This window comes from Perca fluviatilis, chromosome 8 (assembly GCF_010015445.1).
Source record: "Perca fluviatilis chromosome 8, GENO_Pfluv_1.0, whole genome shotgun sequence".
In the NCBI taxonomy this organism is placed as follows: Eukaryota; Metazoa; Chordata; class Actinopteri; order Perciformes; family Percidae; genus Perca; species Perca fluviatilis.
In genome coordinates, this window is record NC_053119.1 from 12,518,429 (window position 1) to 12,534,916 (window position 16,488).

The 16,488-nt window shown below is 43.0% G+C and overlaps 1 protein-coding gene across 2 annotated transcripts in view; it reads left to right on the forward strand.

Annotated features, from left to right (window-relative positions):
- LOC120564182 (zinc finger protein 469) overlaps window positions 1-13,161 on the forward strand; it is a 213,963-nt gene extending 200,802 nt beyond the window's left edge. For both annotated transcript variants that reach the window (XM_039808966.1, XM_039808967.1), the window contains one exon: window positions 22-13,161. In XM_039808966.1, the coding sequence (XP_039664900.1) occupies window positions 209-12,040 (11,832 nt within the window). In that variant the 5' untranslated portion in view covers window positions 22-208 and the 3' untranslated portion in view covers window positions 12,041-13,161. The remainder of the gene's footprint in view (window positions 1-21) is intronic.
- The last annotated feature ends 3,327 nt before the right edge of the window (window positions 13,162-16,488 follow it).

Sequence of the window (16,488 nt, forward strand, 5' to 3'; positions counted from 1 at the left end):
TCTGTTCTCTTCTCCTTCCAGGTCTACTTTGCTCTGGTGCCAGATCAGCCGTTCACAATGGAAGTAAAGAGATGAGCCTGCAGCGAGCAGCCCTGTCCGTGCAGTTCCTGCCACTGGATGTTTACTGATTCATACCACCCAGAAGACGGTGCCCCTGTCTCCCAGATCACTTCTGGGGACCAGGCCTTCACAGCACGCATTGTGCACCATGGCAGGAGAGACTCAGCGAATGCATGCTGTCAAAGAGCTGGCCGCTGAGTCCAAACTGCAGGATGAAGGGACAGCGCTGGAACAGCAGAGTGACAAAACCACAAAGGAGTCTCCAGAGCACTTTTCAAGCACAGGCACTGAGGCCAGAGCCAGCAGCAGAGGGGCCAAAGTTGAAAAACTAGAGAAGGGAAGGGACTGTCCTCAGCAGCGTGAGGCTGTCATTCGGCCACAGCAGACAGGGAAGATTGACTTTAGCTCACTGCAGAACCGGTCAAAATTTGCCACTGACAGGACTTGGTCGAGTGGCAAAGGCAGCCCCCAGTCCCCGAGTGGAAAGGGCCGCAGCCGAGAGAAGGGGAAGCGGTCAGGGAAGACGGAGCGCGCCAACCCACAGCAGCTGTACAGACTTAGCATCACAAATCCACGCTCCAACCCCACCATTGGTATTGCCTACCCACAGCAGAAGGTTGCACCACCCAAGAAGTTGGAGACCAGTCGTGGCCCAGTCTCGGGCAGCTACAGATTCCACGTTCCTAGTATACCAGAGAGAGAGGCCGAACTACAGCAAGAAGAGCTCAACTATAGCCGCTGCTTCCAGGAGGCCTCCTCTAACCTTACCTCTCCAAGCTATACCTCACAGGCACTGGGTTCCTCAAGTGGAACGTTACCCCACCCACATCCATCCCTGTCACAGCAGCAGCAGCCTGCCTCAATGGAGAACAACAGCACACAGCCCGGCAGCCAGCTGATCCTGGCTGACTTTCAGCTGAGTGGCTCTAATGTATGGCAGTCTCCTGAAAGGACTTTTAATGGTGCTAACTATGGGGTGTCATCACAAAAATCCACTGCCCTTACAGAATCTAATAAGACAAGTGCCTTTGTGCCTGGTCCATTTCAATATGGATATCATTTTCTGGAGGAATCAACCTCGGACTCATTTCCCTGTGAACAGAACCCCCAATCCCAAGACTTTACAGACTCCTCGCTAGGTTCTGTTCATGTGACCCACAACTCGTTTTCCTTTACACCTGGAGAAGGGCAAAACATTGCTCAGAACAGCACTCAATTCAGTAATGAACAGCAGCCGGAGGATAGAAGCTCTTATCCTCTACCCCCGCAGTCACAGTTTATTCAAGGGGTAACGTCCTCCATCCAATGTCCTAGGAATCTGAGTGAGGACTCAGCCAGTAGTGACAGCTCTGGCTCCAGCTCACAGCAGTCAGAGCAAGGAAAGACTGTCCTGCCTGAGAGCACAGACACTATTGCACAGGCAGACAGTAGGGATGCAGCCATCACCCCGGGGAGTAAGAGGAACTGTCACCCCAAAGACACAGCTGCAAACCAAAGAACGCTCATTCAAGGAAGTGTGCACCATGCAAGAAATATTTCAGGTCCAGGCTCCCAAATGCACTTTCCCAGCAAAACCTTTAACAACCCTCCAGTCAGTAACATTCACACAGGCTCCATACCTTTTGATAAAAACATCAATAATAAGGTTCTAAATAGGTTACCGCACTCATGGGATGGGCCTAATAAGACATATTCACCAGCTGATCAAAACACAATTCAGTATACTGATATGAATGACAAGTTTCAGTTTCAGAACCAACCAGCACTTGATCAAAGGCCAAATTCATCTAAAAATAGCAGAATGACCTGGCAGCAGATACGGCCAACCTCTGCCATACCAAACCAAAACAGAATTGAGTTGTCTAGGCAAATAAGCAATCAAAAATTGGCTTACATGGTTTCCCCTTCTGACTGGAAGGATGAAAGTAAATCACATAAACACAGCTCCCTAAAAAACCCTAGCTCATTTCAGAACAGCAGAACCAGTGAGGGGTTTTCAAACCAAAGACAGGAGACTGTAAAACATAGCAGTAATACAGTCTCTACTTTTAAAGTAGAGATGAGCCATGCACAAGTATGTGAATCCAAAAATAAAGCGGTATATTTTGGACTCAACCAGTCTCTTTCAGCAGCATCAAGAAACTACAGCTATCCTCCATTACAGGTCCCACCTATGGGACTTATAATGGTGTCGCCTTATGAATCTCCTTTGCCCTCACCAGTTCACAACCCTGCATCCAGTAGTACCTGCTCTTCCCTCTCCCCAGCATCCACCAGTCCTGTGAACATCAGTTCAGAGGACAGTCAAATGTCAAAGTCAGCACCCCCTCACCCGTTTTATCACCAGCCCCAAGCCAAGACACAGTTACCTTCAGATCACCTGAGCTCTCACCCACATCAGTTTCATTCTGATGCTCCACGAAACCTTCCTTACACGCCTGACAGAGCCAAAGATGACATGATGAGCTACCTGCAAAACAACACACATCCAAAGACTATTATGGATGGAAACAAAGGTTACATGGACAGTTTTGGGGTGGAGCATCACCAGCCACCACCACCGTACTCTGCACATCAGCTGTTGGCGACCTCATTAGCTGCAGCAAATCTTGACCAGTTAGATGTGCTTCTGACATGCAAGCAGTGTGATCAGAATTTCAACAACCTGGCTTCTTTTCTAGGCCATAAGCAATACTGTGCTCAGCATACGTTTGCACAAAATGACCTCAAAGACATATCAAAGATGGAGGACAGCAGAAAGTTTCATGCAGAACCAGCAAAAGCAGTGTCATCTGTGTCGAGTGTTTCGATGTCAAGGTGCCCATCTGACCTCCACCTATCTCTGTTGGGCCTCAATAAAAATGGAGAACTGATATGTGATAGTGAAACAAAAGGAGACAAGGATGATCCAATGAAAATCAACTTGTTCTCTGGTTCTGGTAACCTTCCCGTCCCTCTGCCTGAGCTTGAAATCGAGGATGCCAAATTAGACAGCCTAATCACAGAAGCCTTGAATGGACTGGGATATCAGTCAGACAACGCAGAGATAGACAGTAGCTTTATCGATGCGTTTGCTGATGATGACCTCACCACTGTCAAAGCAACATCAAACAAACAATGCCTGAAAACCAAAGAATCCCTGGTCTTTGAGAGCAAAAATAAACAAGCGGGAGAGGATGACAGGTCTTTCACACAGGGAAAGTATTTTTATGACTCTGATGTTGAGAACCCTGAGACAGATAAACAGTACACAGAAAGCAAACTTGAGAAAATATCTCTGAATTTGGAACAAGATGAGAAAATTAACATAAAAAAAGAAGTCTCTCATAAAAATTCAAGAAATGCCTCGAGGGAGAAGACAAGGGAACCAGACAACAAAGTGAAAGAAACAAAAAAACTGTGCAAGAGTGAGGATGAAAACACAAGTACACAAAGGTTTCTCTTATCAAGCAAGTTTTCTGAGCGCTGTGGTGTTAAAAGCTTTCAGGACAGCTCTGCACTTCGAGGGTCAACACCCTCACATGCCTCGACATCTCCAACCTCAAGAACTGCAGTGAAAGAGAGCAAGAGGAAAAGCACTGGAGGGGGCACCTGGAGCAAAGAACTTATTCACAAAATAGTTCAACAGAAAAATAAGCTCCATAAGCTCCATGTTAAAGGTACTAAAAACCTCCAGTTTTCCTTAGTGATGGAGAGACTGACTCCCACTGTACAGAACCCTGCATTTGGAGAATATGACTATGTCTCGGACTCAGATGATGAATGTGAGCCTGTTAAGATAGCAAGCCAAGGCCGGCTGAATCAAAGCAGCCGGTGTAAATACACATACACCAAAGAGTGCAAATGGCGAGCAAGAAGTGAGAGGGACCAGGCAGCATGGCGACATGAGTCGAAGGAGTGTTTTGAGGTGAAAAAAAGTGAGGATGTTTCTCTCTCACCTGAGAAGCATGGTTCTCACCAGAGACTCAGGAGGAGGGGTAGCAGATCATCCACAAGCAGTGAACTCAGCACATCTGTGAGCGTTTCAAGCGATAGTATCAACAGCCCCAAAAGCACTGACCGCACTGACTCAGACTGTGAGAAGAAGATAGACATCAAAAAGAAAGAGTCTCCAGAGCAGAAAACCTATGAAAGGTCCTCCCTGCAAAAGTTATGTAAAGACTCCAGCACACTAGCACTGACATTCACTAAATCTGTCAAGAAGTATAATACCGACAAAGCTATTCTGTCCGATAACAAAGAGAGTACAGAAGATCCAAAGAAGAATCATTCAAATCCAGAGATTGCTGATTCAGAGTCATCTTCGCAAAAAGCAAAAGACACACTCAAAAACTCTCACAGTCAAAAATCAAGAGAGAAGCTGGTGTCTCCCAGAAAAGAAACTGGCACAACAGTCACTTCAGACAGAAACACTCTTGAGAGAACAGACTTTCTGTGCCCCAAAGAAGAACCAACACAGCTTTTCAGTACAGATAGCAAGCCACTACAGTTTGATTCAAACTCTCCCACCATTAACAAAGAAACTGATTTCCAAGTTGACAGAAACACAAAGGGCAAACGAAGCAAGGGGCCCCAAGCCACACAGCCAGAGCTATCAGACAGTGACAGTGCCTGCATAGTGAAAGAGGCTATTTCTTTAGTCAATGACCTAGACGCCCACAAGCCTGCATCTCTTTGCACCTCTTTGATGGATGAGGTGTGCCTATCTCCAACTGAAAGCCAAGGCCCGTTGATGCAAAAAGATACGCTCCACCTCATGCCCTACCCCCTGGATCAGGAACAGGGGCTCTTGAAATCCCCACTTTCATTTGACACGTCATCAATGTTCGGGGATCTCACAGGATTTGACAGTGGGCTCTACTCAGATATGCCAATTCAAAAAGACAGTTTCCATTCAATAGAGAACACAGCTGATAAAAAGGAAGAGTTTGTGTCGTCCTTCTCTCCCTTTCTGGAACAAAGAGACTGGAACCTTATAGTTAGCCCCGTACTGCCAGATGAGATATCTCAGTACAAAGGCAGCTCTGAGAAATCAAATGAAAAGAAACCAGATTACAATCACGTTCCTTTGTCTGTGCCACAAAAAATAATCGACTACAGTTCAAATCTCAACAGCTGCGCATCAGAGGATGAACTAGAGATAAAAAGAATAGTGAATGAACTTGAAAACCAGCTGCAGACAACTAAGTTGGAAATCCCACCTTTACTAGCTCAGGATGTTCCCAAGCAGCTAAAAATGAGCAAATTTTCACCTTTACGTCTGAGTGATGAGTCAGAGAGTGGAGACACTGGTCTGAATATGAGGTGCCCTGTGCAAACCATCGATGTACCAGTGACCAGTTTGCCCTCAGAGCCTTTTACTGAACCATGGTCCAGTCCATTCCAGTTTGAGCTAATAGGTGGACACCACAGTCCCCACACTCCAATTCACAATGATCCAGGAGCACTTGAACATTTAACTGAAAAAGAGGATGATGCGCCAAGTTTTATCACCACAGCCTCACAAATTGAACACCCACAGCTCCACCATGACCAGAAATCAGTGGAAAGAAACGCTGAAAAAGAGACTCCAGTTAAAACAAAGGAAGAGATTTTAGAACAGAAGAGATATGCAGAAAATCTCATGAAAAGCCTGGAGGTCATTTCAGACTCTATATTCAAAAAAGAACCTATTATATCAGAACACAAGGAGCCGAATGTTAGCTCTCTCAAAAGTCAACAACATCAAGACAGTGAATGTCAGGCAAGTGATGCAGTTGCGAGAGAAGATCACAGCGAAAAGGAAGCAATTACCGGGAAGGAGAATATATTATCACCTCCAAATATCAATGAGCAGAAGCATGATATTGAATTCATTCTGAATGAGTCACAGTCATGTCTCTGTAACAGCACTGACCCCACACTCAATGGAAACCAGCTAATTTCATCACAGCCAAGTGAGCCTACAGAAAACAATGATAGCAAGGCGGAGACAAAAGTCACATTAGAGGATGATATCACCAAGAGTAGTTCCAGCGGGAACAGTAATGCAGCAGACAATGTGAATCTGTTATTTAAAAACAGTAGTGACGGTCCAGAACATTCGACCACAGACGGCTATGAGAAAGCCGAGGCAGTGACGGGAATCACTGGTCAACCTGTCAGCCATATTTTAACAACAGCTCCACCTGACGACGATCTAGACTGTGGTGAGAAAATCCAGGGTGTGATTAAAACAGCAGTGGAAGAACAATCCACTGACAACCATGAGAATGCTGGAGACATTAGTTCGTCACATGCTGATGAATTAAAAGTGGAGTGCTCAGTCAGGGTAAACAAGGAAACAACAGCAGAACAAGATCCCTTGATTGCACTATCTCCATCTCAAAACTGCAGCCCTGCGAAGACTTACAGTGCAAGTCCAACAACTGATCTGTCGCTGGAGATATTCACCACAGACACGCCCTGCAGTCCAATACTGGTGGAAACCAATATAGAGAGCATTAGTCATTGCTCACACTTCCAAGACACCCAGTCCATAGAGGGACAAAGTAGTCTGTTGATTCTTTCACAATCTGATGGAATTATTGACAGTGAATCCTGCAAGGTTACACCATTTAATGACTCGTTAAAATCTGACACCAGTCTTGCCTTTCAGAAACAAGAAGAGATTTTAAATGTGCAGGACATCAAAGAACACCTTCCCATTGATTTCATGGCAAGTCATCAAAACTCACCATGCAGAGAAGAGGTGGAAGAAAGTCACTGTCTTTTTCTACACACTGCCCCACCAACCAGTCCTCTTTTATCAACCTCTCATCAAACGCCCTTGCAGAAATGGAACGTGGAAGAGGATCCATGTCAGTCACAAAGCAAATGTAGTGACATGTCTGTTGAACAAGGCTCAATTGAAAATAAGCAATCCCCCATAAACAAAGAAGAAAACGGCAACGTCAAAGAGGCTTCAAACAGTGGCGAACAACTGGACACCACAGCCGAGATGGAGTATTCTTTGATAAGCCCACCTCCCCTGGATTTGGGGATCATAGAGTGTAAAATCCCCAGCTCTGAAACCACCATTCCCTCTCCACTTCCTGTGACCACCTCAGCAGAACCACCTCAAGTGTCAGATGGCCTTGAAAAGAGAGATCCGATGTATGATATCAAGCTCAGCCCTCTCAATTATGACAGCATCTCAGAAAAACCTCCACAACTGAATCAATATGACTACATACCAATCTCCCCTGCCAGTAAACCTGAAGAGAATCCAGACGTCAAGCAGAGTCCCAGAGATGACTGTGGATCATGTAATCTGAGCGTTAACCCTGCACTGATTTTTAACAAAACTGAAATAGACACAGTGGTATCACTGAACTCAGATCCTGCAGCTAAACTGAATTTATCAGATGACCCACTGGTCCTCCAGCAGAGTATGAAATTCACGTGTTTTTCGTTGGGCCTTTCACCTGAAATCAAAAGCAAAGATTCCTCAGCTGGTAATGTAAAGACAGACTCAGTGGTTTGCCATGATCCAGTTGGACCTGTTGAGCATTTGCATATTCCTTCTGACCTTCTGAGAAAAGAGAAATCAGAGAATGTAGATTCTCACGAGGCTTCTGCTGAGGACAGTACACTTATCAGAAAAGACATTTCAGATGGTCCGCCCACTCATAAGCTCCTCGTCATCTGTGAAAATGAACAAAAGCCTCTTCCACCAGAACCATCAGAGAAGCAACCAACGACAGAGACTGGCCAGTGTTCAACGTCACATCCAGCACACAAAGAAATAGCACACAAAAAGACACAGAACAACGCTCCACAGGGGAAAGTGCTCTGTGAAATCTGCCTCATGTGTTTCAGGACTGTGCCTGGGTTAAAGAGACATAAAGCCATGAAACATTTGGCCAGAAGTGAAAAACACATTGGCCCGCAGAGCACAACATCGAGCCATCAGGGCACTATGCTTATTTATGAAGCATCACAAACTACAGAGAAAGAACATAAAGATGATTCACAGACCTGTTACCCAACAAAAATAGATGGGCTGCCTGAGACAAGTAGCACTCTCATATCTAAAGCAGCAGAGACTGAGTCAGTCCTGGAGGAAATGGTAACTGAGACAAATGCAGTGGGCCATCAAAACCCTCTCCTGCCAACAAAAGCAAAGAAGAACAACAAAGCTAGAAAGAACAAAAACAGTGAGGTAAACACGAAGTCCGACCCTTTCTCTGATGAGCTTCTGAATATAATAAAAACAGACATACTTCAAGCTATAACTCCTGAATTCAAAAACAGTGGACTACAAGAGCTCCGCAGATCTCCAGCCGACCAGGTGAAAATCAGTGACAGAACTGTTACAGAGAAATCCCCTCACCGTATTACTTCAAACTCTGGCTTTGGCAATACATCCCAATCTCCAACAAAAGAGACAAATAATGAAACTGTGGAGCTAAATCAAATCACTGATGCGGAAGAAATTAAATGTGCAAGCATAACAGAGATGGCAAATGGGGAAGTATGTTTAGACAATAATGTGGAAAATGCTACATCTGTAGACAAGGATACAATCAGAGAATATGAGGAGCCCAGTAAGACGATGTGCACTGTGGAAGAGATGTGTGAACAGAAAGGATCAGAAGAGAGCATTGCCCAAGAGATTCTTAAAAAAGTGGCAGCCGTTGAGATGCAGTGTGAGAAAAACTGTGGCCGCTCGGACGAGGCACATCTTCTCTCCTGTTTGAATTGTACCCCTCTCAGTCCTGCCGGCATAAGTCCCGAACTGAAGGCCTTGCTTGACGACGACACCACATTCTCACAGCTGTTCCCCAGAGATGAGGAGGCAAAAAGGAAAAAGTGCCCAAGGGTGTACAGCAAAAGAAACAAAAGACAGAAGCAATCGCCCGATTCAAACATGACTCAGGACTACCCTCCTTCAGAAACCTTCATGCTGAGTAAAGATCAGTACATGAAAGACCAAGCAGAGCAGACGTTCACTGACAATCAAACTAACTGCTGTGAATATGAGACAATATCTATCGATGATGCCATAATGTTGAATATGTGCCACAACAGTACATTAAAGACTGATGTCAAGGAGTTGTCGGATGTTAACCAAAGTAATCAGCAGGATGTTCATGAGAATGTTAAAGAGGTTGGCAAGAGCCCCTTCAGTCCACTTGAGAGCACTGTTGATAAATCTTCAATTGAATGGAATGGCTCCAGGGACTTCAGTGGCTTGGATGCTGGCTCAATGGTGACCTCTGACCCCAGCACCTGTAAGGCAGAAGAGCTAACTGCACCCAGCCCTCTTCCCCTGCCCTCTGCCCCCCACACTGTAGAGCCATGTGTCACAAAGAGTGCCCAAACCTTCCACAGCATTGACATCCAAAACATCAATACCACATTTCAACTTCCTGAGATTCAGTTTTTTGACTCTAAAGATATCTCAGTGATTCCTCCTATTGCAACTGCTGATGTGGAGAACAGAGATGATGAAAAGTCCAAGAAAGTGACGGAGCGGCGCGGCAGGAAACGGCAAGATGGTGGAATAAAGGTCAAAGACAAGCAGTACAAGTGCAAAGTGTGCTTCACATGGTTCCTCACCCTGGGCGAGCTAAACTTTCACAAACTCTCCCACAACCCCTCTCCACCTCCAACCTGCTACATGTGTGTCCAGCGTAAGTTCAGCTCCAGGGAGCAACTGAGAGACCATCTGAGGGAGAAACATGCCAAGAATAAAACTGGTATCTGGACCTGTGGAATGTGCTTGAAGGAGATATCAGATGTGTGGATGTACAATGAACATTTACGAGAGCATGCCACTCAGTTTGCCCGGAGGGGTCAGACTCAAGGCTCCATGTTAGGTATTCCAGGCTGCTTCATGCAGGAGACAGCCGTGAAGAACTTTATCACCTCAATCATGCAGCACCGCCCCAGCAAAGCTAACAGAGAATCCAGCAAAGCCACTAAAGAACAGGAAAAAGCTGTTGCTGCAGACAGTGCTGTGGGAGAGGGGAAAATCTCTGAAGGGGCTGAGCCAAAAGTTCACAAAACTAAAAGCAGCAGTGGAGCAAATGGCAAGCAGAGCGCATTAACCCCACTTGAGGTCCTCCACAAAACAGAGACACCTAAAAGTGTGGAGATGCATCCCAACTGCAAAGACCCCTCAAGAGACTGCCACCACTGTGGAAAACAATTCCCCAAACCATTTAAACTGCAGAGACATTTAGTGGTTCACAATTTGGAAAAGATTTTCCTGTGTCACAAATGCCCCGTCTCTTATCAGGAAGCCCAGGAGCTCAAAGGCCATCTGAAGAGAGCACACGAGGAGGTGGATGAGCTGGATTCAAAACACACCACCCTCTACACCTGTGAGCTCTGTGCTGATGTCATGCACGTGATTAAAAAATCCTTCATCTGCAGCACATGTAACTACACCTTCTCTAAGAAGGAGCAGTTTGATCGTCACATGGAAAAGCACCTGTCAGGGGGGAACAAAATTTTCAAATTTCGAGGTGTTCTCAGACCTGTCAAAGTATCTGCGTCCAAAGAAGATGAATGTGATTTGCCCGCGAGTAAGAAGAGGAGAATTCTCTCCGACAGTCTGCAAGAAAACAGCTCAGACAGCGGCATCGCCAGCGTAAGCTCAGTGCACTTAAATCAAAACTTGGAGTCTTCAAAACCCTCTGTGTCCACAGCCGACGACTCCACACAGACCATCGCAAATGAATACCACAGTGACACAAACAATACAAATGTGAAGACTGAGGACATTGTTGAGGACTACTCTGAACTACTTGTAGAGCTGGATAAATGTATTTATATGGGCTCTTCGGTGTCTGCTACACCCAAGAAAGAGGTACTTGATCATACCACCTCACCTCTACTTGATAAAGAGAACAATGGAGAATCAATTACTGAACCATGTGACGTGAAAGAGGAGAATGAGTCAGTCTGCATTAGAGCAGAGACAGCCTCATGGCCAGCGCCTAAAGAGAGTAGTAGTGCAGGAGGGGAGGAGCCTCTCAAGCCTGAGGAAGCCTCTGCAGGAGGTGACACAGCTGAGGCTGAAAAAAGAACAGATTCACTTCCACCTAGTGAGGACTCTTTTGTCAGCTTAAAAGAAAATCCAATCATTTCAAAGACACCTGAGTCAAAGCATGAATTAGCTGCTGATGTAACGGAACAATCGAGGGATGATGAGCAGTGGCATCACGCGTTAAAAGCTCCCAATAATGACAGCAAACAGCTGGCTGTATCTCAAGATGCTGAGCAGGAAGGTAGCAGTCCGATGAAAGACAAAGTTGCCGCGGCCAAAATAACTGACAACACTAAAAATGGCACTACAGCTAGCAGCACGAAGGCTACAGAGTCCACACCAGTCCTCCACTCCAAGGTTTCCCTCAACGCTTCAGCCTCAAATGAGGAAAAAGAATCCATGAGACCACAGAAGAAGAGGAAAGATATGAAATCCCCCCACAGCCTGCAAAGGGTTTCCTCTCCAGCCACACAAGAGAACTTTGGTGTTGACTCTCGAGCAAAAAAGAAATTTCGCCCCAGCAAGTGTGCAAATCCCTCTGTGCAAAGGAAATCAGATGGACCCAACGACTACCCTGTGCTGTCCTCAGTGCGGGACGACGTTGTTAGCAACAAAATCGTTTCCAAGTGCAAGACTTCAAACTTGGGTTTGCAGTCAAAAAGAAGCTTGCTCGACAGCTGTACACAAAAGAAAGCTGAGATTGTGACTCCTCTTAACGGGGATTACAAAGCCAAAAAGGGACCTCTGGGGCGGCCTTTGCATCACCCTATTTCTAAAGTGTCTTCAGTTCCCATGAACAATTCTTTGAATAAATGTAGGCCAAAGATGGGGGTTAGGTCAATGGAGAGCCATTCCTACAGGACAGCAGAGTCCCAGAACCACCTCCTAAGCCAGCTGTTTGGCCAAAAACTCACTAGCTTTAAGATTCCTTTAAGAAAGGACACATCAGAATCTATTAACTGAGTGGGATGTGAGGGATCTGTGAATAAGAGACTGTAAATTTCACAGTTATAAATTTTTAAGACAATTCATTATGGTGAATGAGATTGAACAGCTGTTTTCTGTGAAATGCTATCTTAAAATACTTACATAGTCACTTTATGTCTTCTTTGTACATGTGTTTTTTATTACACAAATGTGAGGACAAATGGCAGATATGAATTTTGGGTCAAAAATGAATATGCTAGTTGGGAAAACTATTGAACTTTTGTTCTGCTTTTCCTTTGTTGGATAGTATCTGTTTCAGAGATTATATTTACATTTACCTAAAGGAAAGAAAAAAAAAGAATACTTGAAAATACAGTAAAATATTTTCTTCTAAGAAATGCATGTTCTCTTTGCATTTATTCTTATCCGTTTAAGTCTTTCTGCAAAAGGACCAAATGACATCATAACTGACCTGGACTATTGTCTGTGCACCTTTCCTAAATGCTTCCAACATATTCATTTTGTTTTATTTTTGAACTTTACTGTACTGCATTGACATTCACCATATTAGCCTTCTGTATAAACATTACCTGGTGCTACATTGTGTTTTATTGTAATGTGAATGCCAATGTCCTCAGAAGGGAACCTGAGCTCTGTAGCAGTTACAGTACATTCATCGGACTATGTTTCACTGATTCTCTGTAGTTTATTAAAAATACTGTGTAATGCACCCAAGTACTTCATATGTAGGCTGTTTGAACACAAAATTAGGAAAGCTTCCATTGTATAAACTCAGGTGCATACAAGGGCATCACAGTCCCAAGACCTGTATTCGGAGTTCTTCCCATGCACTGATAATAACACACACAAATCATAAACTCAATCATCTGTGTTTGTAACTCCAACTGTTTAATTATTAATAGTATTTACTACTACAACAAAGGTGCTTTGTCTTGTTTATACTGTATGTATCTTACATTGTACAATATTGTAGGTAGATTGTTTTTTGGTGTAATGCTTCATGACAAAGTTTTATTTTAATAATGTGCAAAAGAAGAGTGAGACGAAAGGGAAATACAGTGCCTCTTGCAAGTTGTAAAGTGGTTCACTAAGTGCCTCTTTTATAGTTGGTTATTAAAGAAATGTTTTGGTCTCTCCTTGCTCTTTTCTTCCTTTGTTCATGACAAATGTTCCAACTTCTATCCCTGCGGACTGCAGCTGTCATCACATGCATCAAACACTGTAAGCAGTGGAAGCTGTTTGTGCCTTGAGGCTAAAACAGGTGCACACTCAACAACGTCTGAATTCATTTTGTTTTTTTGTCATCAGATCAGCACATCAATGAGTTCACTCATCATCTGAAAGATGAGTGTAAATGTAGCTTTACTACAGGGAAATATTCAACAGAAGTCACATTTATCCACCCGTACGTTAGTCTCCACGCCCTGGCGGCGAGGAGCTCTTGCTTCTGTCATGCTTCTGTCATGTTGCTCTCTCGCCACGTGTAAAATGGCTTCTATTCCTACATGAACATTTTTCATCATCACATAGGAATAAAAAGCCATAGTACACAGTGGCATACATGTAGAAACACACGGGGAGGAGCAATGCTCTCACACCAGCCACTGAGTTATGATGAAACCTGAGGAAAAAGGGCTGTAAGAAAAGAGGGGAGGATTGGGAAAGAAAGAAAAGTTATTGAAGCTTAAGCATTTCGCTATTGTCAGTAAAATAGAACACTTTATCCTGGTAGTTAACTGTGGACTGACTGAAATTAAGATTTGTACAAAAAGACTAATCAACAGGCTGAAACCCATCAGTCTATGTGTTGCTTATGAACACATTCTAAACCATGGAACTGTGGCATTTTTTCCTCTCCAAAACATATATATCTGTAATGCATTATTAACACTTATACTTACATACATTTTAAGTAGCCATAAGACATTAGGATGCCTTTTTCCATAATATGTCACAAGGTCATAATCACGCTACCAATATTTCATGAAAGTTTATGAAGTGATATGCACATATTGGTGAGTTCTGTAAAAATAATGAACGTGTTGTTTCTGACACCATCTTGAGAGAACATGGCAGACATTCAGAGGAAGTGTGGAGAAAACAGAACCACAGTGTTGTTGTTGTTGTTGAAATAACTTCTCTAATTAATTAAGTGGGAGTACTGGTTTGGCAGCATCCACAGAGACCATATTTTTGGACTCTTTGATGGCAACAGAAAATAGCATAACTCAGTCAGTGAATCACAGAGCTGAATCTCTGTCCACTTCTCTATTCCACTCCAGTCAGTGTATCAAAGTTTCTCCAGCAGGACAGAATTCAAAATCATGAAGGTGTGCCATCTGATGCGTAACATCTTGACCTTTGTTACAGTACGTTAAAGGCCATGAACAGCACGTTAAAGATGTAAATCCACCCGAGGAGACGAAGAGCTGTCCTGAGGGCATTTTGCCAAGCTAATAACTCTGTTCTAATTTGTTTACAGAAAATATCTTTTATATATACATCAGATACGGCACTTTATAATAACCATCACTAATAAATGGTAATTTAATAGTTAAGTAAACTTAAGATGATAGTTATTATTTTACTGTTAATAACGAATGAAATTATAATGAATAATGTTTACTAATTATTACAGTAGTAATGCTTGTTGCACACATAACCTATATAGGTATTTGTTAATGATTTGTAAACCTATAAGAAATCATTTGTAAACCATCAATAATTATTTGGATGGCTATTATAAAGTTAATGGTTAATAAATACTCTGCAACACATCTATGAACATTATTTAGATAGCTATTATCAATGCATAAATAATCATCTCTTTTATAGATCACCAAAAAAAGATTGCATGTGGCCAAATGAATGTTACTTGATACTTTCTAAACCACTTATTTATCATTAACTACATATTATTATAAACATTAGTTGCAACTTTATAATAGCCATCCAAATAACGTTATATAGATGGTTTACAAAACAATTATTAACCCTTGACAAAGTATTCACTATAAAGTAATAAAATAATTTTTTTATATTACACTACTCGATGATACAATAACATAAATTATAGCATTACTAATAATAAGTAAACATAAGTAAATCATTATTTCATTTTTTGTTAATAGTAAAATAACTTTTAACTAAAGTCTAATTAACTATCAATGTACCATTTATTAATGATGGATATTTTAAAGCATTTCTTTTAACATTTAAGATATGGTCTTCATAGACAGAAATATTGTTTCATGATCTACCAATCCCTTTTTTGACATAAACATATTTTATATGCCTAAATATTACCCTGCCTGTCAGTCTACCACAGTACATTAGTAAACATTGGGGAAGAGGTACTTAATAATCACAGTTATGAATATTAAATATCTAATTAAATATTCAATTAGACAGAGGATGCATGGTTGATTCGCCAAGGTGAGATTGAATTCCCGGCAGGAATCTTGGCCAGTCAGGGATTCATTTTACGAGCTGTGATGCCTGGAACCAAGGAAAAAATCAAGGAACCAAGGAAAAAATCAAGGAACCAAGGAAAAAATCAAGGAAACAAGGAAAAAATCCCGCACTCTGCTGTTGCTAATAGCGTCACTGTTTATTTAAAGAAAACTAACTTTTCGATTCCTCCGGACCTTCATCGCGAGTTGTGACACCTGACAGCTGAATGATTGATGACTTAAGGGACGTTTGAGCCATCAAGACATGTAAATGAAATACCTGTGATTAAGATGACAAATGGAACAAACGTAATAGAAGCCAAATAGCAGTGACACACGTTTTTTTATGCATTTTAAATTTTGCCGGTTAAATGTTTCCTTTGCGCTGATAATATATTACAAAAATGATGGCTCAGGTTTTATCCTTAAATGTACCTGGACTTTACCTGATCGTCTTTGGTGGGCTCGGTCTCGCTGCACCTGTGAATCTACTCCAGGTCCCCCGGTCAGCGGCTGTGTGTAGATTAAAACAAATTATAGCAGAGATCTCAGTATGTTTTGTCACAGTTCAGCACAGAATGTGTCACAGAATGTGAGTGGGAGCCCCACGCACGCTACTGTCAGGCATAGTTTTATCATCTGATCTCTGAGGAAATTCTCCAGAGGCACAGTCACACAGCAGCGTGACATGAACGTTTTGCACTTTGAAGTAGAGTGACATTATCAGTAAGTATGGTCTTGAAATAGCAATGATTCTCTCTCCTTCTCACTCCAGTCTCTCCCCTCCTGTCTCATCTGATCGCAGACTTTCTTCCCTCCGTCTATTTTCTATTTTCCTTGGCCACCACCCTCATTCTCCTACTCTTCCTTTTCTCCTGCTTTTCTTCGCTCTCCATCAATTTTCTACTCATCGACTCACCTCCTCTTCCCATTTTTGCTTCTGCCTCTCCCCATTATCTTCTCTCACCTTTTCTCCCTGCTTTTTCCTCCTCCTTCCTGAGTTGTTCGCCT